At 37.5% G+C, this 22,145-nt stretch overlaps 1 protein-coding gene across 3 annotated transcripts in view; it reads left to right on the top strand.

The window, feature by feature from the left end:
• SLC12A7 (solute carrier family 12 member 7) overlaps positions 1-22,145 on the top strand; it is a 67,713-nt gene that overhangs the window by 41,702 nt on the left and 3,866 nt on the right. Inside the window, exons 13-24 of one of the 3 annotated variants that reach the window (XM_048940714.1) lie at positions 34-152; positions 530-628; positions 2,694-2,813; positions 5,737-5,841; positions 8,782-8,950; positions 11,519-11,714; positions 12,020-12,189; positions 12,321-12,452; positions 14,381-14,488; positions 17,788-17,904; positions 19,626-19,807; positions 20,939-20,953. In XM_048940714.1, coding sequence (XP_048796671.1) covers positions 34-152; positions 530-628; positions 2,694-2,813; positions 5,737-5,841; positions 8,782-8,950; positions 11,519-11,714; positions 12,020-12,189; positions 12,321-12,452; positions 14,381-14,488; positions 17,788-17,904; positions 19,626-19,807; positions 20,939-20,953 — 1,532 coding nt within the window. The remainder of the gene's footprint in view (positions 1-33; positions 153-529; positions 629-2,693; positions 2,814-5,736; positions 5,842-8,781; positions 8,951-11,518; positions 11,715-12,019; positions 12,190-12,320; positions 12,453-14,380; positions 14,489-17,787; positions 17,905-19,625; positions 19,808-20,938; positions 20,954-22,145) is intronic. The other 2 variants (XM_048940712.1, XM_048940713.1) reach the window with 2 other exon arrangements.

Genomic DNA, 22,145 nt, shown 5'->3' with positions numbered 1-22,145 from the left:
TCCCAATTTTACTTTATGCTTGAATTGAACTAGGTATTCGGACATGGAAAGGCGAATGGAGAACCAACATGGGCTCTGCTCCTCACTGCTGCTATTTGTGAAATAGGAATTCTGATAGCTTCTTTGGACAATGTTGCACCCATTCTTTCAATGTAAGTATGAATTTGTTATTTCATGTTCTTTTACCTTAATAGTATTTTATGTTTGAATTCACTAGGCAATGACTTTTCTCTTTGGAGTAATACCCAATACACCTAGTTTTCTAACGAGTTACACTACCTGATCTTTGAGACAGTCTGAAACAAAAATCTTTTTAAATCACAATTTCTAGGCATAATAAACTTTCCTTGATGGATTTCTTGAATGCTAGCAAAAAGGTTTAACTTTCAATAAATAAATAAATGAACATTTTCCCTACTGAAACAGTTTCATATTTTAGGGTATGAATGGATAACAACTCCGTCTTGGAGGTTTATTGCATTTGTTTTGGGCTGATTTTGGGCTGCATTTGTTTTCTTTTCCTTAATAGGTTTTTCCTGATGTGCTATATGTTTGTAAATCTGGCTTGTGCAGTTCAAACGCTCTTACGAACTCCCAACTGGAGACCTCGTTTCAAGTATTACCACTGGTAGGGGATATTCTTTCATTCAGAATAATTAAAATTGCTTATAGAGCCTTGATAATTTTATTGCAGACATTAATCAAAACAGACTTTATGACTTAACTGACTTAATGTTTGACTGCATGAACAAATTTCTCTAGCAGTAGCATTTATTTTTGTCTGTCTAGAATAGAGTTGTAATTGTGAGCCTGAAAACACATGACTATTACAAAGGGTCTGGGAAAGAGGGCCTGGGAAAGGTCTACAGGGTAAAATGTTCATAATCCAAGAGACATTCTGATTGGGTAAAAATGAAGATGAAATGGAGTATCACTTTTTGTAGAGGGGGCAAAATGGTAAAATATTTTGGGAATGTTGATTTTTTTTTTTTCTTTTCATTTTGGTAATGTATATACAAAAAAACAAACCTCTGGGAAAATATCGTAATTAATATACACCAGTTTGTTCTGTAACTGACAGCTATTTTTAAAATATGTCATGCTTTGAGCATGCATTTGGAAATAAAAGTACACAGTGCACAAGTGAATACTTGACGAAGTTGGTAAAGGTCAGTTATACAAAAAGTATTTTTTTTTAATGGATTAAAGGATGAAGAAGTTCAGAATAAGATTGGGAAAGTTTTTAAATTTTGACCCAATGTTGAAAATGCATCTGATTTTTTTATTAGCTGATTCTATAGAGAAATTTTAGTGCCAAAATGCTTTAAAGACTAGAACCTTTTGGAGACGAACAGGCCTGATTCTAGTATGGAAGAGGTTTTTTTTGTTTTTTTTTTTTCCACTTTAAATGGTAAGGAGGAAGTAAAATGCTATCCCTGAAATATCTTTTTGGGCATTCTCAGTAAATACTTACTAGTTTGTCGCCTAATTCCCAAAATATTTCAATGCTGGTTTTCAAGTCTTATCACTTCCACATCAAGAAGAAAATGGGGAATTGTCTTATGATTGGTTGGTTGTTTTGCTTTGTTTTTAAAGCACCTGCTCTCACAAATAATGGGATTGTGTGAGAAATATTAGGAAGTACAAAGCATAGAATCTAATGCAGATGGGAGGGTACCAAGAAGAGGATGGACCATGGTAAGGAAGGAAAAGCAGAGTTTTAAAATTTGGCAACAGTTTTCTTCCTGTCCCACATTTTCCCAATGAGCCAACTGACTTACTGTGTGAATACATAATCATTTTTTTTTTTAAGAAAAAGCAAGTGTCAAAATGCTTGTTCAGAAGTGGGATGGGACTATTTTTTAAGTGAAACCAGTATCTTCAGTTGGCTGAAATTATGAAAGAGCAGCTGAAAAATATATTTAGACTGATGTACTCAGAAAAGAAGATAGCATTTCTTTGAAATGAAACTGGATGCATTTGGTCTCAGTACTTGCATGATAATAAGAAAGCAAACTAAAGGAACCAAACAAAACTTGTTTCTGCCTTCCTTGTCAGTACAGCGAAAGCAAGTTCTGACTTTGAAAGCAGGTGTTTGAAATTCAAGTATCTAACTAAATGTAACCAGAAAACTGCTTGGTTCTGAGCTGAGCTACATCTGTCTGAATTATAGTGGAAGCAAAGCAGGCACATAAACTTCAGTCTGGACATGCTTCTATGACTTTTCTAGCTCAGTCATTCTTGAGAGCCTTTGAAAGACAAGCCTTAAGCAAGAGACATATCACAATGTAAGTGGAAAAATAATTTGTGAGTCAAAATTAATTTAAATTAATCAACTGTTTTTGCTCTAAGTAACATAATGTCCTTCGGATTGCTTGAGAAATTTCAACCAATCCATAGTAAGTGATGACAAAATGATTTGAAACTGATCCTACTTGGAGGGAATGGTAAGAGTTTCAGAACTGACAAGTGTATTAAATTTATTATGTGTAGTTCAATTGCATTTGTTTCACACAAAAGACTTCAGAATGTAATTTTTTATAAACTAAAGTTGTGAAGGTGTATTTTTACTTATACTTACCTATGAATTCACATTGGAAGGTAAGGAGAGGTCTTCTGGGGAGTTAAGTAAGAAATTGACTGTAGAATATATGCATGCCTATTTAAAAAATGGAAAAAATGGTTTCTTTTAGGACTCTTTCATTCCTGGGAATGAGTTTATGTCTTGCCTTGATGTTCATTTGCTCTTGGTACTATGCTTTGATTGCCATGCTAATCGCAGGATGTATATACAAATACATAGAATATAGAGGGTAAGACCAAATATCTTATTTATTCTATATTTAATATATTTAATATTCAGCAAAAAGATTTTTGTTATATAAAATAGGTACAACTGAAGCAATAGAACTAAGAATATTCTTTGAAACAAGGTAAGATTCCATCTACATTAAAGGTTACAAGTCTGAAAATTCTTACTTCTCTGGAAGCTCAGTTCCAAAACACTCAGTAAATATAACTAATCAAAATAAGAAGCAATATAGTTGGGAAATATTAATTTAAACAAGTATTGTGGTGTTAAATTCGGTAGTAGAGGTACATCACAGTTCTGGGCTCCCCAGTTCAAAAAAGACAGGGATCTCCTAGAAGGAATCCAGCAGACGGCTGCAAAGATGATTCAGGGAGCATCTCCCTTTTGATGAAAGACTGAGTAACCTGGGTCTGTTCAGCCTGGGGAAAGAAAGACTGAGAGGGGATCTGATTAATGTTTATAAACATCTACAGGGAGATGGGCAGCAAGTGGATGAGGCCAGGCTCTTTTCAGTGGTGTGCAGTGATAGGATAAGGAGCAATGGCTTAAAACTTAGTAAGTTCCATGTAAGCATGTGGAAGAATGGAGCATGGAACAGGTTGCCCAGAGGATTTGTGGACTCTCCTTCTATGGAGATATTCAGATCTGTCTAGGTGCCTATGTTTGCAACCTACTATAGGCTACCTGCTTTAGCAGGGGGGTTGGATTCAATGCTCTCTTGAGGTCCCTTCCAACCTCTTCTGTGATTCTGTGATCATCTTTTGGCACCAAGCAGCAACTAATACAAAAATATAGTGAACTTCTGTGAAAGTGGTAAAACTCTGCTCTTTTGTGTCAACTTCAGCACTTTTTAGAATGGATCTGGCTTAAGAAGCCAGAACACCCACTGAAAATGATTTATTTTTTAAGGCCTAGATAATCTTTAACTTGCAATATACTTTTAGAGCCACACCTGTCAGAAATGCAGGGAGGTAGGGGAGTTAAAGAGCATATTCAATTCATTAAATAAACATATACATAAAATTTAGAGGCAATCTTGATCAGTGCGTACATTTTCCATTACCAAGGAAAAGACATCTGGTGACAAAAGATGCTAGCCAAGAAAAAGACCAAGACCAGAAAATTGAAATGAGTCTAGGTATTTTGATAAGTAATGAAGCACAAATGTTTGTAGATCAACGGATGTAAACTACTCCATATTGTAGATTCTCCATCTTTTCATATCACTGTCTGCAGAATAAATGTTCTCCTGGATAGGATTTTCCTGGATTGTACATAGGTCACTCTGAAAGTAATGCCTCCTATTTATTTCTATGAAAACTACAACAGATAAAAAGAGCACAATGACACTATTTGATAAAGCAAATTCTCAGCTACAAAATACTGTATTTCAGTGTAGTCACTACCACTAGTTATGTATTTTTGCCAGCAGTGAACAAGAGCCTGCGTGCCATGCTCGTAAAAATCTGTGTGGCTATCTGGAACATGGTTTGTCTTTCACATCATTGCCATCACTGCTGAAGTGTACCATCCAGCACCTCACTGTGCTAATATCCAGTATTTGGTCTTCATAAACATCTGCAAGAATTAAGGAATGTCAGTGAGGGCAATTTTTTCTGCGTGGAGGAATTCAATTCCACACATTTGATTCACATGCTCATCTACATCAGATGTCATTTTGTCAGACTTCCCCTCTGCTGCAATCTGTTGCACAACAACAGAATGTAACAGAATACTCAGGGAAGGTTCAGACTCTGCTGCCATACCACCAACATCCATTAGCCTCCAACATCGTGGGCCGATGTAACAAAAAGGAGGCGTTACTTTTGAAGCAGCCCTTCTAACAGCTCCTTGTTATTAGATTCAACAGGAAATTTCTCTTGTCTGTTTTACCTTGTCCAATGAAATGATCAGTTCTGCTGATGTGTGTCTATTGGTATATTCATATGTAACATTGTACATACATCCACATTCATACACAGACTCTAGAAATGTTGAAACGTGGCTGCTGCATCTACCCTGTGGAATGATTCCATTTTGGTCAAACTCAGTCTCTGCCTTTATAAATGCAGAGTCTGATTTTTGTGGGAGGAGTGAGGGGGAATAGACCTTGAAGCATCCTAAAAATTGTTATCTAGACAAAAAAAAAAGAGTTTTAATTACTGGGTAACTGAGTAAAAGAAACTTTCTGTCTATCTGTCAGTGCACATTATAGTTGCCACCTTGTTCTCTAAGGTAAATTTTGACTTTTAGTACCTAAATTTTGAAAGAGGTCTAGAAATAACAAAGGAAGGTGAAAATTCATGAAAGGAAATAGGGAGGCATGGGTGAGATGAGAAATGGAGTGGGGCAGAGAGGAAAGGAGGGAGAAGGAAGATTGATCTAGCCAAAGTAGCATTTCCACAAAAGAGTGTAATTGCAACATTAGCCTAACATTTCTGTCCTTTGTCAACTGGAATAGTTTTGCATTGGGATGAAGAGAAATAAAAAATGTAGAGGTGGAAAGTGTTTGGAGAAGAAGGATGAAGATCTAGGTTTCCCTGGAAGGAGCTGAGAAAGAAAGGAAATAGAGAAGGTAGTAGGAATATGGGGAGAAGGTAGAACACTAATACATAGGAAGTAAAATCTTGCTTATTCTAATGCTTGAAAGCAACTTAGGAGGCTCCCATTATTACAAACTAAAACCTTTTATGTATAACATAAACCATAATAAATATTTAAAAATATTATGAACAGATTTCTTGAAAGGACCTGGGATATAAATCTGCAGTATGAGATTTTTGTTAAGCCTTCATGTTTAAAAAAAAAAAGAGGGGGGAGACACAACTTATTTTTGATACTTCTTACCTTTCACATGGGAAAATATTCTTAATTTGTATAAATAAACTGCACCATGTTAATTAAATCTCTTCTGCATTCCAAAGAGCGGAAAAAGAGTGGGGTGATGGAATACGAGGACTCTCTTTGAATGCAGCTCGCTATGCTTTGCTTCGTGTTGAAGATGGTCCTCCTCACACCAAAAACTGGAGGTAAAAGTCCTGCGCCTTCTGAGTTTACGCATAATTCACACATAAGGCTGAAGCTATTGGGAACACTACTGGTAATGCTAATGACCAAAGTGAAAGTCAACATTAAATTCATGTTTTAACTTGAGCGTGGAATAGATATAGTTACAATTCTGTAATTTCACTGTAAAGGAATATTATTTATGAGTAGCACGTAATCAGCCTTGCAGATTGCTGATTACATGGATAAAATTGAACTGACATCCATGCATTGTTGACATGGCTTTCTAAAATGCAGAATATTGTTTAATTAGAGGTTTCCAGATTCAAAGCAAGTTACCTTTGATCCTAGAGTATCTGTGAAAAACATGTGCTGCAAGTGCATAAGGCTCTTTTGCTTTTATATGTCATTCCCTGTGAAAATGTCCTGGTTTCAACTGAAACAGTGTTAATAGCACAGCACTGTTTCGGGTATTGCTGAGTAACGGATGCATGTCTGCAGCCAGACCAGGTCACTTGGCAGGGAAGAGCTAATGCCTTTATGTTGTGCAGCAGAACTAGCCTGAGGACACCTGGCCTGAGTTAGTTAAGAGGCTATTCCATACCACGTGGCCTCATGGGGAAGGCTGTAAAGCTGTGGGAAGCAGGCCAGGTCCCTGTGTAGGATTAGCTGGGCATAGTTCAAAGGGTGGTAAGACTTTGCTTTGTTAGAGGGGTGACAGTGGTAAGTATTGTTAGCTAGGTGTTGTTCAGTGGGTGGTGAGTAATTTCTTTGTGGATATATATATATATATGTGTGTGTGTATTGTTATCATCACATTTTTATTTCTGTTTCCCTTTTTTGTCTTAGTTTATCTCAACCAACAAGTTCTGTTTTGTTTCCTGTTCTGTCCCTTGTCCTATTTGGAAGGGAACAGAATGCTGTGTGGTGCTTAGCTGCCTGCCAGGTTAAACCTCAACAGAAATATGTTGTGAAAACTTACAGAGGAATCATTATTTCTAGAACTGCTGTTACTGTAAAGTGATCAATCAAGAAACTCTCTGAGACTCACTATGGAGTGTTACAAAGTAGGCATTCTTTAATACCAGTGCTGGATGCATGGGATACTGTCCTCCTATCTCATGTACCTTGCACAAAAAGGTCTTCAATTTATATACATGCAGAGGTCTTCCCAGACGTAAGTACATATTCCATACAAAGTCGTTGAACCTCCCTTATCTGTTCAGTACAAAAACAGACCCTTCCCATTATCTGAACAAGCTGCAAGGTTGTCCATTAAGGGACTTAACAAGCTGCAACTTGTATCAGAACTTTTTAATACCTATTATAATGTAAGGCAGACTTCATTTAATAGCAGCACTTCTGAGAGTGGTTAGGTCTCATTAACACAAAATTTTACATTTGGAGCTTTTTTGTATCTAATGGGAGTAAGTGCCCATTGCTATTTTTCCAGTTAATTCCTTGTTAAACTATCAATTTCCTTTAAGCCAACACAAAGAATGACTTAAGGTTTAAAAACAAATGCATTTTTACACATTGTCACTCTTAATTTATGCAGCAAAAATTAACTCTTTAATCAGTGAAACACACGAAAAAAGAAACTATCACAAGTTGTGATTTCACTCCTGTGGAAGCAATGGTCTTCTGCCCTTCAGTGCAGCAGTATTATTTTATCTTTAGTTGTGGAGCTGTTAAACATGAGCAGCTTCTATAGCATGTGTGAGCCACTAGTCTTTATACTTTGTGTGAACTGACAAGCACTGACAACCATTAGTGCAACGTGACAATGCTTCCATTAAATGTCTGCCATCACTTCAGTTCCAGATGACTTATTCTCTTGTTTTGTTAAGATAATTGCTAGAACAAGACTTCCTTCCGTATTAAAATCTGATGTTGAGGAGGGAAGTACATTCAATTTCTCTTGCAGCTCTTTTGAACTTTTGGTAATTAGAGGAAAATCCTAGATTCAGTTTGGGGAAAGTATGCAAATTATACTCTATATACTATATATTGAATAAAGGAAACGGAATGCAACCACATTTAGCATGGAGGCTAAATTGAACTTGTGGTGCTATCAGTGCAGTCAAGGGTATGACTATCTTTAGGAAGGACCTAGTCAGATGTAGGAATGAGTCAACGTGAACATCATGAAAATCCAGGACAAGTTCAAAGTCATGTCCATGGGACATCTTTTCCTAGTGCAGTGGTACAGCATGGGAATGATGCAAAAGGATCTGTTGTTTCCAGTGAGCAGTAAACAATCAGTATGACTTGGCATAAGTAAATATTCCTCTTTACTCAGCACTCTTCAGAGTACATGTGGAATATTTCACCCCATTTTAGGCACCCCAGCATCAATCAGACATCAGTAAGCTGTGACATGTTCAGCAGAGGACTAACAGGATGGTTGGGGCACTGGAGCACATCCCTTGAAAGGAAAGGCTGAGGCAACTCGTCTTACGCAGCTTGAAGGAGGCTTAAGTGGAACCTAAAAGCTAGTGTAAATAGCTATACGTATCCAGTCCCCAGGAGATGTTGTGGAGCAAGATCCTTTACAGCACTATATGGTGTGAGAATAAGAGAAAGCGATATAATGGGAAGAGGTGGTAGAATCTCTGCCATGAAAGTTTTCAAAATCCAATGGGACCAAGACCTAAACACTCTGGAGTACAATTCAGTATTTAACTGCTTCAAGCAGCAGGTTGCACTAGAAAACCTCCAGGGGGTGATAATTCAGCTTCAACAATTTTCTTGGTGTTACTGGTTTGGGTTGGATTTTTCAGGTTACTCATGCACCTGAATTGTGGCAGCCACTGCTCATTGTGATTTTTTTTCTTACTTGATGTTGACTACTTTTGCATTAAGCACTAAATCTGCACTTTATTACCTGTTAATTCTATTTTTTCAGTTCTTTACCACTTCTGTGTATGTATGTGTCACATGTAATTTTTTTTTTTTTGCAGACCCCAACTTTTGGTCTTGTTAAATTTGGATTGCGAACAGTTGGTGAAGCATCCGCGATTGCTTTCTTTCACTTCTCAGCTGAAAGCTGGTAAAGGGCTGACTATTGTGGGATCTGTGCTTCAAGGAACCTACTTGGATAGATGCGTAGAAACTCAGAAAGCTGAAGAGGTGTGTAAAAGTCAGCTTACAAGCCTTCTGTAAATTCTATTAGTATTTAAATATCGAATCTGATATTCTGAATTCAGGTACAGTTTAAAAAAAAGCCTTTTATAAAAATGTTTTGATTGATCTGTTTGTGTATTTAAATTAAAAAGCTTGCTCTACTGTAACAAAATGTCTTTCAAAATTTCCCAACGAGTCAATACTGATGCTGCTTAATTTTTCTCAGCATTGAGGGCCAGACGGGCTCAATTTATTTTATATTCTTGTAAAATCTGGGTGATATATTTCTAAAAAAACACTTCATAAGAAAATTGATTTATTCATTTAAGAAATGCAGACGTTGGCATTATTTCAACTGTGTGGAAAAAACCTAAAAACATCTGAACTCCAAGATCTTAAATCTGTCACTGGAATGAAAACTGGAAATTAATACAGAAATTCTGAAGATCTGTTTCAGAATCCACTGATCAACTTTGATTTTCAGTGCCAAGCAAGTGTACATTCCTGTTCTATCTCAATCAACTTGTTTACTACTTTGTATACCCCAGTAGTTCCAGTGTTGATGCTTTGGTAATGATATGGATGTACAGTTGCTTATCTATGCACAGCTCTCCTACTCCTTTACAGAGCACAGTGAATATTTTTAGAAAATACCATGTAGGCTTTAGCTGTTATGTCTTTCAGAATGGTTAATGGAAATGAGAAGCAGTTGAAATGTCTGCTGTTTCGATTGAAGAATTTTTCAACTCTATGTAAAGATTCCTGTGAATTATTCAGACCTGATATCTCAAAAATAGATCCAAGAGCTGGAAATGAATTTAAGGGAAACCTAATCCCCATGATTCTCTGAGAAGTTAGACCTGCTGGTGTCGAAGTCAGCTGTTGCTTTTAAGATAGAATTGAAGACATTTCAAAGAGTGTCTGAAGGGCTTACTGATTTTTGGAAATTTTCTGCTAGAAAATAGTGTTTCTAGAAGACTTGTGGAAAACCTTTTTTTTTTCTTTTTCAAGAGAAATGAGAAAAACCAAGCATTTAAACTGATACAGCCCTACAAATACTGTTTGGACAGGCAGATTTGTTAGCTTTACTTTCAATTTCTTTGAAGATTTTTTTCTACATAGAACAAAATTTCTCATATGAAACACACTAAGCTTGCACCAGGCGTTCTGTAATCAAATGTCTCCCTACTGGTGTTTTATAGGGTTCTCTTGGAATTGCACTTTTTGAGTGGGAGTCTTTGTGTGGTCAGGCATAGGACTTAAGAGCAGATAATTGTCTTGCTTTTTAAACAACAGTTCTTTTGTCTGGCCTTCTGGCCTCCAGTTGTCATGGGGAAGGAGAGATGGAGATACGCTTAAAGAACAGCACACAGGGAACTGGATGAGAACTTTTACACAGTGAGACAGTTATGAGTTTGCAGCTATGAAATGAGGAGTATGAAGGGGTCAGGAGTTGTTAGGATTAAGCTCTCCTTCATTGAGAAGAAAACAGAAACAAGATGGTAAGTTAGGGATAACCTTTTCGAGGAGACTGTGGTCAGAGTGAACTGCATGGTAATGGTCCGGTCAAATGCAGAGCAGAATTGATAGTTCTCAGCATTCTTCGTTTCTGACAAAACATCCAAGGCAGTGAGCAAACCTAGTGATTCAATCTGTTTTACAGGCTGCTTCAGCTCAAAGAATATAGGAATGTTTTAGTGCTATTGCATCTGCTGATTGTTATTTTGTGAACCCAAAAATCTATTCCTTTGAACCTCTGAATGATTTCCCTAAAAAACAAACAACAACAAACCTGAGTATTTTGATGCTTGCCAAAATTCCAAGTTTTATTGGTTCAGTGTTTTCTTTGGAAACTGCTGAACTTCCATGCAAATCATTAGTGATGGGATTTTCAAAGTCGTGCTGTTGGGGAGCGTGGGTAATGCCAAAACTGTTTCCTGCTCAACCTTGATACTGTTTTGAATGGTGTTTACAAATTGTTTGGCTATGTGTCTATGTCAGTGTTTAAAGGAAGGAGAGCCATACTGAAATCAAGGGCTGTGGGATTTAAATACAGTCAGTTTTTGTCATTATTCAGCCAGTGATTCTGATAGTCTGCACATCTCTTTTTTCCATGTTGGGAGCGGATAAATACAGAAGCAGCCTCTCAGTATCAGAGCTCTCAAGGACTCCTGAAGTCTTTGGCATCCCATTTCCCAAACCCTTCCGATTCCAAAGGAAAGGATCTGCAATCCCATAAAAATGGTTTTTTATCAATCAATAAAGTTTTGGCTTCACTAGAAGCAATATTTATTAGCTTTATAAATAAATAAATAAAGCTTTGTCAATGTGTTTTTATTCATATCTTCTTTGGAAGAGAAAGACTAATAACAAATGAAAACCCTCTGATGTCTTATGTAGTGTTATTTGAGGCTTCAATTGTAGGATCAGTTCACTGCTAGGGAATTAGAGTGGTATTTTGTTGGTTGTACGTTAGTATCTAAAGTTTTGCTTATATTTGCTGTTACTCTTCATGGTATTTATTATCTGTGTTGATGACTGTATTTCCTCATGTGTAATCTTCCTTTTCCACAGAATGTTAAAGCTTTAATGGGAGTCGAAAAGACTAAAGGATTTTGCCAGATTGTGGTATCTCCTAGTTTCAGAGATGGAATATCACATTTAATTCAGTCAGCTGGCCTAGGAGGAATGAAACACAATACAGTTTTGATGGCATGGCCACAGTCCTGGAAGCAGACAGAAAATCACTTCTCTTGGAAAAATTTTGTTGGTATTTGTTTTTTATTTTCTCTTACATGATTGTAAGACAACTATATGACTGATGTATGACTGATTTCCTTTGCGGGGGAAAAAAGATGTGAAGCTGAATATCCAGTTGACATTCAGTACTTCCTGAATTCTGACTTAATGTGGAGTGGGTTTTCTCAGTCCTCAGTCTCTTTAACTATTGATTTCTCTTTTCCTCTTAAGCAGATTAGTCACTAAACTCAGGTGGATTTAAGCTTTTGAATTTAAAACAAACATTGTGAATGAAAACTAGAAGTTCTTGATCAAATGTCTTATTTTCCCCTGCAGACACTGTACGAGAAACAACTGCAGCTCAGCAAGCTTTATTGGTGGCTAAAAACATCGACTTGTTTCCAACAAATCAAGAACGTTTTACTGAAGGAAACATAGACATCTGGTGGATTGTTCATGATGGTGGAATGTTGATGTTGCTGCCTTTTCTTCTTCGTCAACACAAGGCAAGTACAATAAGAAACAGCTTGGATTCCATTTTCTTATAGCAGGTCTTCATAAAGCTCTCCAATGAAATATGCTCAGAGTCTGCAATCGTTGTAATATGAACAAATAAAAATAAACTATTTTTGGCTAGGTTTGGAGAAAATGTAAGATGCGTATCTTCACGGTTGCTCAAATGGATGATAACAGCATCCAAATGAAGAAAGATCTTCAGATGTTCTTGTACCATCTTCGCCTCAATGCTGAAGTGGAAGTTGTTGAAATGGTATGTTACTACATTTTTTTTTATAAAGCTGAAATTAGGACTAAACTTGGAAACTGAGCATGTTAGCCCAAATACAGTGCTGCAAGAAATGCAAGACTTCAGTCCCACCAAGAAAAAGAAGTTGCTTTGTAACACAGTGCTATCATACCATGCTGCAATGCCAGATGTGGTAGTGAGTTTAATGGTGTGTCAATTAGAGGTGAGTAATTTTGATATGCATTAATACTTACTTTATGAAGATTGGTCTGTAGATAAGAGTTCATTCAAGAGGGCAAAAGCCTGAATTACTAGTAATTGTTGACGTGACTAACATACGTTTCTCCAGCTGATGTACAAATATATCTCTAGAATAAAAAATCTCTGGCCTCTGTGGCACTGCCAGTCTCTTTGGCAATGAACAACAAGACTACATAGATATGGATTCACAGTTCAAATTGTGACAAATTGAATTTCATAACTTCCTTCCTTCTTTTTTAAACACTGGTTATAACCTGATAAAAAGAAAGAGGTAAAGCTGTTAACCTGCACACTCATCTGGCAAATAAGGAGAAGTGTGATTTCATTTCCATTGCTAAGACTAAACATATCTTCTACGCCCTCATCTGAAGTGTAGTGAAGGGGTTGTGGGAGTGAGTTGCTCCTCCCAGGACCTGGTGTTCTTAGGAGCTTTTTGAGCCACGTACCTCTCAAAAATGTTTATCATGCCATAAAACAAATATAGACTGTTATAAGAATCACTTAACATAAATAAGTGTGGCATGCACAGGTGAAGGAAGCTTGAAAGACTGAGTGCCATTAAAAGACGCCCTTAGTTACATTTAAAGCAGATGGGAAGCACATAGGAAGCACAGTGTATTTCTTTCTTATCTTGCCTATATTTAAGCACAGGAATCTTCCAAATTATAAGAAATACTTTAAATGTCAGTGACATTAATAAGAGCTCTAGGTTATATTTTAGATTTAGATCTGAGAATCACAGAATGGCTTGGATTGAAAGGGCCCTTTAAGATCATGTAGCCCCAATCCCCCTGCTGTAGGTCAGGACATCCATTAACCAGGTTGCACAAAGCCCTATCCAGTCTGGCCTTGAACACAGGGTAGGGGCATCCACAGCATCTCCAGTGTCTCACCACCCTCACAGCAAAGAATTTCTTCCTAATATCTAGTCTAAATCTACCCTCTTCCAGTTTAAAGCCATTTCCCCTTGTCCTGTCACTACGCGCCCTTGGAACAAGTCCCTCCTCAGCTTTCCTGTAGGCCCTCTTCAGGTACTGGAAGGCTGCCATAAGGTCCTCTGAAGCCTTCTCTAGGCTAAAGAGTCCCACCTCCCTCATCCTGTCCTCATAGGGAAGGTGCTTCAGCCCTCATCTTCATGGCCCTCCTCAGGACCCGCTCCAACAGCTTGTTGTGCTTACTGTCTTGTGGGCCCCAGAGCTGGACTCCAGGTGGAATATATGCTGAAGTTGCTTCATTAGTGCTTCTTTTTGAACAGTTCTCACTGGAGAAAGGACAGTGTGTTATGTTGTAGCTCTAGACTGTTTTCAAAGACACCATTATGCAAACATCCTCTGGAGTCTGCAGTGCAGGTAGTTTAAACGAACAGCTTCTACCTTACCTGTTTCTGTAGGTATATTGGAACAGAACAGTGGAAAGTCTGTCATGTGAATCTCAAATTCGGCTGATATTACATTGCTGTTGGCATTGTATAATAGGTAATGGTAGAAGATTGTCTTCATTCTTAAAGCTTAATCTTCAGGTAACAGAAATGATCAATGAAATATACTCTTGGGATTACTCTAAAGCCATTCATGAATCCAGGGTTCAATGAATGCAAGAATAAGTGGGGTACAAGTGTCTCAATGTTTTTGATTTTTTTTTTTTTTTTTAAGTAGTACTTCTGATATTTCTTATGTCAATCATTTTTGCAGTTTGAAAATGATATTTCTGCATTCACATATGAGAAGACACTAATGATGGAACAGCGATCCCAGATGCTAAAACAGATGCAGCTATCAAAAAATGAAAGGGAAAGAGAGGTAGGAACTTCTAACTTGGCAAGATATTCTATGAAAAATCTAAAAATAATTTTGTTGTTTTTAATCCAAGATTTTAATCTGTTTCTAACCAGCTTTTATAGCTGCATTCTATCTTACTTTCTCTGCAGCAGGTTTCACTTACAAGAATAAAAGAATCTTAAACATAACTCCTTTTGCAGTTGGATAAAAGTTTCTAGAGTTTTCCAGTTCTTGTTGTTAAGCTTAGTGCAGGTATTTGAGTGGCAGTGTGTAGAACATCTGGAACACTTCCAAGATTGAGATAAATAATGCTAATAATGAGATATGATTATTTAACTGGACCAATTAGCTTTTTTGTTTAGCTTACTTCCTGGAGCCAAAATTAGGCTGAGTATCTGTAGGGAAACGGTTAGGTCATGGCTTGAACTGGTGACTGAGCACCTGGTGAAAGGGTTTGTCTGGCCCAGGGAGCACAGGCAGACTGTTTGTACTGTGCTCCTGTGACAGGAGAGAACCAGAGTGGAGGCACCTTGTGCTCATGTAAGGGCCAGGCACAGGAGGGAGAGCATCTGTTGGACCTAGGCAGCTTTCTAAGAATGCTGTGTAGTCAGAGAGCCCCCCTTCACCAGTCGGGTGAGCTAGATGCTTTTTCTGTATGTGTCTATTGGCCTATCTTGTGAATACCTGGTGTTGCCAAGTACCTGTCAGAAGCAGTTTTGTGTCTTTGTTAGCAGAACACCAACTATAATCCTACATGTTTGCTCTTCTCCTGCTCTTGCTAGTTTGTAGTGATGTTTTGCATTCTGTAGTAACTAGCTTCATGCAATTGTGTTTTCCCCAGTATTAAAATATGATCCTTTTTCTCTTTTGATTGCCATCCATTCATTTATTCTATTAACCACTGCTAACACTTTTTAGTGGTATAAAAGTTACTAAATATTTTGGCATTTCTGTCATTTGTGGTGTTTTCTGTCCTGTGCTAAAGAAAACATCTTTATTGTGTTAAGCTGCTCATTTATGAAATAACTAGGTTTTTTTTGTCCAATAAAAATTGTAGCTTATTTTACAGCTTAGGGTTTTTTTGTGTGCTAATTCGTAATGTCTGTGCACTTCCTTTATTTTTATCCTTATTTATTCTTTTCCTATTTGTAGGATTTCCTAAAGGTGCCTTGTAATGCTATGTTAATACATGGCCATAAATTGTCCTTTCTTTATTGGTTCTCTTTTGGACTGAGCCTATGTAATGCCTTTTTAGTGAAAAAGACCTCTCCTGTATTTCTTTAGTAAACAATTTTTAATCTTTTTCATTCCTTGCTTTGAATTACTGACCGCACAAACAATTTTCCAGTGAAGTTGAGTGATTAATCAATCTACAGCAGGCTCTAGGATTTAATTTCCTTATGAAAACTACAGGCAACCTAAGGATACTTCAGGGCTCTATAATCTACAGCTTATAAATTTGTAGTGGATACAAAAGACTTCCTGGGCTCTGTGATTTAGTTGGAATCTGCACTATTCCAGAGTGGTGGTCACCTGAAATCTTTCAATCCTTTGTTCTCTCCTTCTCCTCTACCCTGTTCTCCATTGTTTTTATTACTCATTTCTGTCTGAATGTAACCATCACCATTACAGTTTCAGTTTCTTCCTTCGTATCTTGGTAATTTCAACAACCAGTATTATTTGCTCTCTCGTGAAGTCTTTATTCAGGAATGATAATAAAAAGTAATTCATCTGTTGTTTCTGATTAGGAAAACTTGAGCCTCGCTCAAGTTTTATGATAGTCTCTAAAATAGTTTTCTCTTTAGTATCATAGAATCATAGAACGGCCTGGGTTGCAAAGGAGCTCCATGCTCACCCAGTTCCAACCCCTGCTGTGTGCAGGTCACCAACCAGCAGACCAGGCTGCCCAGAGCCACATCCAGCCTGGCCTTGAATGCCTGCAGGGATGGGGCATCCACAGCCTCCTTGGGCAACCTGTGCCAGTGCCTCACCACCTCTGGGGGAAAAACTTCCTCCTAATATCCAACCTAAACCTCCCCTGTCTCAGTTTAAAACCATTCCCCTTGTCCTATCACTGTCCATCCTCACAAACAGCCGTTCCCCCTCCTGTTTCTACGCCCCCTCCAAGCACTGGAAGGCCACCATGAGGTCTCCCACAGCCTTCTCTTCTCCAAGCTCAACAAGCCCAGTTCCTTCAGCCTTTCCTCAGCACTGCAGTAATGTTCCAGTTTTTTCAGTAGTGCATGTAGTTCTGTTGTTTCTTGTTACCAACAAAATTAGTATTTTATCCTTCTTTTTGTGTTTGTACATCTTCAGACCAGGTTTAAACCTATACAAAGAGAGAACTTGTTGAACAGTGTTCTTTTGCTGTTTTTCACGTAGGCCTGTTCCTATATCTGAGTGATCACTGTTGCCCCTCTCCTTTTTTCTCACTTGTTTTTAAAGGAGCTTTGTTTGGTCTTGACCCTGTGATGGCTGGGTTTTCTTGTGGATTTGGAACACAGGGCACTTCTTCCTTTTGTTTGCTCTTTTCTATTCTTATTAGTTTTGAGCAAGCTTTCTTCTATCTAAGTGTAAACACAACAAATGCCTACAGAGCTTAAGATCTGCAGACTTAGGCCCATGTGCCAGACGTTTATTCAGTTTGATAATATTTCTGCAAATATGAAAGAAACTGTAGAAGCAGATTCACTTTGTTGCTACTTTGCTTGACTGCAGTTGTCTTCCTTCTGTGACTAGTCCTAACTGTTGGGCCAGGTAGCAGTTATGTTGAAGCTGTGAAAAAGAAGTCATCCATCACAGCTCCGCTTTGTATTGAGTTGAATTGTATTAAACTGTTGTAATTGGTGCTCTGTAGATTGTGGCTGCTAGGTAAGACTGAGAGAAACGAGGGGAAATTATAGTTAGTGAACTGTTGGGGAATAAATCAGTATTTAGAGCTGAAAAGCAGTTTTTTCATCTGTTTATGTTTTGTCCACGTTTTGATTGAGTGAATGAAACCTGTTCATCTGAATCATCATATGTAAGAAAGGATGAGACTTTCATGCATGTGTACTTGAGGTACTCATACAGACAAAAGGATTTAATATCACGATTTACAAAATCTCTGTGTAGAAACTGTTTGAAACTGTTAGCAGTTAGTTATGAAAAGAACCCCACAATAAATAATGTGTATAACAAATATCATGCTTGTGAAAACAAACCAAGTTTATAACAACCTAAGGGCTGTTAATAAAAAAAAAGGCAATTTTTATTTTGAATGATAGAGTCATCTTATTTCTTGGGCTCTTTTTTTGTCACTGGTAACCTTTTTGTCCCAGATTCAGAGCATCACTGATGAATCTCGAGGTTCTGTCAGAAGAAAAAGCTGCTCTAGTCCACAATCCATTGGCCAAGATGTACAGGCACTGCTGAATAATGATTATGAAAAGGAGGAGGTAGCTAGAAGTAGCACTCTGTAGGTTTTTCCATTGCAACGCTTGAAGTGCCACTGTTGCAAACCAGACTAGCAATGAACAAGTTCCTTTCATTGCCCTTAAAGCAGTCCTTCATAAACTTTTAGTACTCTCTTAACTGTACCTTCTTTCTCTAGATGATGTTTGTGACAGTAATGACATCTTTATTTTGTCACTATTAGTTTCCATAAAAGAAATATTTGTTATCTGAGAGCATGTTTTTGTTAAAAGCATAAATATTTGTTTCTTCTCTTAAAAGTGTTAATAGTGGGTGTTAGATTAATATTTAATGCTTTCAGAGCATTGTTTTTTCTTTATAGTTGCTGTACCGAAGTGCTGAATTTTCTAAGTATGTATAGATGTATTAGGATTTTTGTAAGTAGAAAAGGCTTCTTTGCATATTGATATGCAACTGTTACTCCATAAGAGTCACAACTACTTTTCTACATAGAGAGTTTGAAATTAAATGGACTGCTGTAAATAATGCTTTTAGTGTGCACTTCAAGTGTTGCTTATCTGGGTAGCTTCAGTGCCTAGTTTGTAGAAGTGGTGTATTCCTTTGTTTCTCTTCTTGAAGTGTGAGAAGAATGCTTTATTCTATATAATTAATTTGGCTACAGAGTAGCACTGAAAAATGTGCCTTTTTTATATATGCAGTTTTATGAACATGTGCTATAGGTGCAGATTTTTTCTTGGGCCCATCTCTAGCTTCTATTAAAGCACAATTGAACTCACCTCACAGCTGTTAGTTTTAGCACGTTGGTTACTGCTCTGCAGCATGAATCTGCATGAATTTGTTAACTTGTTCTGTTATAAGAATTGCTGCTGTATTCACAGTAACTTCTGATTGGTAGACTTGACTCATCAGTCAGTCTTCTGCGAGATATGAAGACTATCAAATAAGTGGTGTTTATGTGTGAACCACAGAATTGAACTCTAGGATTTGGGAATCCTCGAGGTTAGACTAGGAACTAGAGAAATAATTTAGGAAAAACTTAGGAGCTCTTAGACTGTTAAAAACAGCTGAAATTACAAACCAAGAACCACTGGGGGAATCAGTATTTAGAGATGGAAAACAGTTCTCTTATTTGCCTTCATTTTATTCATGTCGTTGTGACTGAAGGAAATCAATTCTCCTGAGTTGTCACGTGTATGGAGGGACCAAAGTGAACACTTGAAGCTCTTGAGTAGAATGGAGGACTCAGTTCATGATTTGACAAGTGGCTGCGGAGAGTTCAAAACTATTAAAACTTTAAAAATAAGCAAAATAAAACTCCAACCAAGAAAAACACCACAAAACCAATCACTGCTCCCCTAATGCCCGTTCATTCAAACTGCAAGAGTCTGAGGTAGTGAACTTGTTCTGTTTTTGATGGGAACTACAGTGTTTATAGCAGTGTCAGAGCAAGTTAAAAATAACTGATAGTGCATTGTCCTAATGACTAACCTCCAACTGGATTCAGACTATTCAGTATGTTGTAAAAATCACATCCCAGCCTGAAGTTCACCTGCACAGATAAATAACTGGACTTCTACAAGCAATTTCCTTTCGTGCCAGTGTCAAAACACTGATGTTTGTCTCGTATTTGTTCTCAAAATAAGGTACTCTTTTTTTCCTTCTTTTGCTACACTGCAGTGAAATTGCATTTCAAGAATTAATAACCTGTAACCTACAATCTTATTTTTTTTCTGTGTGTGGCCAGGCTCAGTTGATCCATGACAGAAACACGGCCTCACGCTCAGCTCCAGCTGTCAAAGCAAGTGTGGCTGCTGCCATGCCAGAAAAAGTGCAAATGACCTGGACTAAAGAGAAGTTTGTAGCTGAAAAACATAAAAACAAAGACACAAATGTGTCAGGTTTTAAAGATATTTTCAGCATGAAGCCGTAAGTACACACGTGGTGGTTGAAGCTTGTCTTTTTTGTGGGGGTTTTCTTGTTTGCTTTCTGTAGGTGTGTTTGTGTTGAGCTCCACAGTCTGTTTTCAAGAGATCATGGTTTATCTGGCATTGACTGAACATATGATCTTTCCATGAACTTAAATGCCATCCTTGTGAGACGGGCTGGGTGGGGGAACAGTGTTTCTAATGAACAGTTAATACGCACCTAAAATATTTACTAGAATGTCATGAAGGTCGAATGCATCAGGCTTTTAAGATTTTCAGCTTCTTGATTGAAGTGTTTTGTTTCCTTCCTCAATACCTAATTATTGTATATTATTTGCCTTAATTTTTTTGGGGGGGTGCAGCAAGTACAAAGAAGCAGATATGAATTCTTCAAAATATTTAGTTTATATGGTTGTTTTTTCTTGAAAAAGACATTAGGTTTTCATCCTGTAAATTAAGTGTATAGCCACAAGTTTTATACTGCTCTATATGTATGCTTTGATATATTCAATCTTTTCTGGTGAAACTGTTATATTCCTTAATGTCTTTTTCAAACAGAAGACACTCAACACGAGCTACTTCCTGTGTCAGGCCTGATATAGTAGGCATACGTAACTAAAGAAAGGACATCAGCTTGTTCACTTCCTTCTTTTTTTTGTGATTCAAGTTGCACGCGTGCATCTTTTCTGAGGCCTGTAAGAAAGGAGTTCTAGGCATGGTTTAGTCAATTTTCTACCCATGCTTAAAGCGAAACTGTGAATGTTCCATGCTCTTTGCAAAGAGTTTATCTTTTGTAAATTCCAGACACCTTGCAAAATGAGGCCATCACCTTCTAGAATACCTTTATTTTGTTTTATTCTGGCCTCCATTATTCTCTCATTCTTAGGAGTTTTGTTGTTGTTGCGTGTTTAGTTTTTTTAAAATAGGATCCTGTAAAGATTTCCTCTTATTTCTTTAGAATTGTGCAGAGTGTAGACTTCAACTACTCTTATTTAGAAACTACTACGTATCATTGGGAGTATAAATCACAGTTTGAACTTGATGTGCTTGTACAGTTATTATTACTGGTGAATTAAATTGTTCTTGATACTATAAAAATAACTTCTTATGCATTTGCTTCCCTCCCATATAGAGAATGGGGAAATCTGTAAGTCTCTAAATTTCCTTTCATTTAAGCAATTTAGGCTTTGTTCCCTGGCTCTTGTGGTGTTGTTCTTTGTCTGCATGTTCCTAAGCCATGATTTGCAGTTTGTGTATGTTGTTTTCTATGCTGTGCTTTAGCATTTATCACTGAAAAACAGTTTGCATCATGACCTGTTAATGGCTTGGGTTTTTTTGTGTGTAAATATTATCAGTTTTCTTTTCAAGGTAAGTTACAGAGGAATTACTTTAGTTTCTGTAAGAATGCAAGACTTGAGTGCTCTTCTCCACCAGAGTAATATTTAGTTTTCTAATTAACTACCCCTAAAAACTGAATATATACTTACTCTGGAAAAAATATTCCCTCATGTAACAAATTCCATCCTTATAGTCCAGCTAGCTGTATCAGAAAGAGCTTTAACTTTCCACTGAATGCCAATTCTGGCTTTTCTACCATCCATGTATGGATATACATTGGGTGTGACACAAGCAGGTGAAAATTAAAGAATTGAATCATAGTATCAAAGATTCTTTTATGTTGGGGTTTCTTTAACAAAGTTTCTTTACTTTCAAGATATCAAGTTCAGTTGTCAACCAAACCTACTGAGTCCCATTAGCGCCACTATCAAATACTTCCAGGGAGAAGGAATCCACCACTTCCCTGGGCAATGCATTCTAATGCTTGACCACACTCACCATGAGGAAATTTTTCCTAAAGTCCAATCTAAATGTCCCATGGTGCAGTTTGAGACAGTTTCTCACTCTCTGTCACTGTCACCAGAGGAAGGAGACTGACACCTTCCTTCCAGATAACTGTAGAGACAGGTGACATCTACCCTCAGCCTCCTTTCCTCTAAACCTGGCGATCCCGCTTTCCACAGCCAGTCCTCATGCTTTCTAATCCTTTCACCAGCTACGATAGTCTTTTCTGCATATGCTTGAGTAAATTAATATCCAGGAGAATAAAGTTGTCAGCTGTCACTGACAGCTTCACTAAAATTTTCACTAATAGCCACATCCTGCTCCTCACCTTCTAGGCAGATCACCTTCTTGTTGGAGGAGATCGTTTAGTCAGGCAGGACTTGCCTTTCATAAACCCATTGCATCTGATGCACAAGGACTTGTGACTGTGTGTGTATTCTAGTTGCTTATAGAATTTGTCTTCTTCCTCTCCCACCTAGTTGGGTGATCTGCAGTAG

This window comes from Lagopus muta, chromosome 3 (assembly GCF_023343835.1).
Source record: "Lagopus muta isolate bLagMut1 chromosome 3, bLagMut1 primary, whole genome shotgun sequence".
Classification (NCBI taxonomy): domain Eukaryota; kingdom Metazoa; phylum Chordata; class Aves; order Galliformes; family Phasianidae; genus Lagopus; species Lagopus muta.
This window is presented reverse-complemented; position numbering and strand designations above follow the sequence as displayed.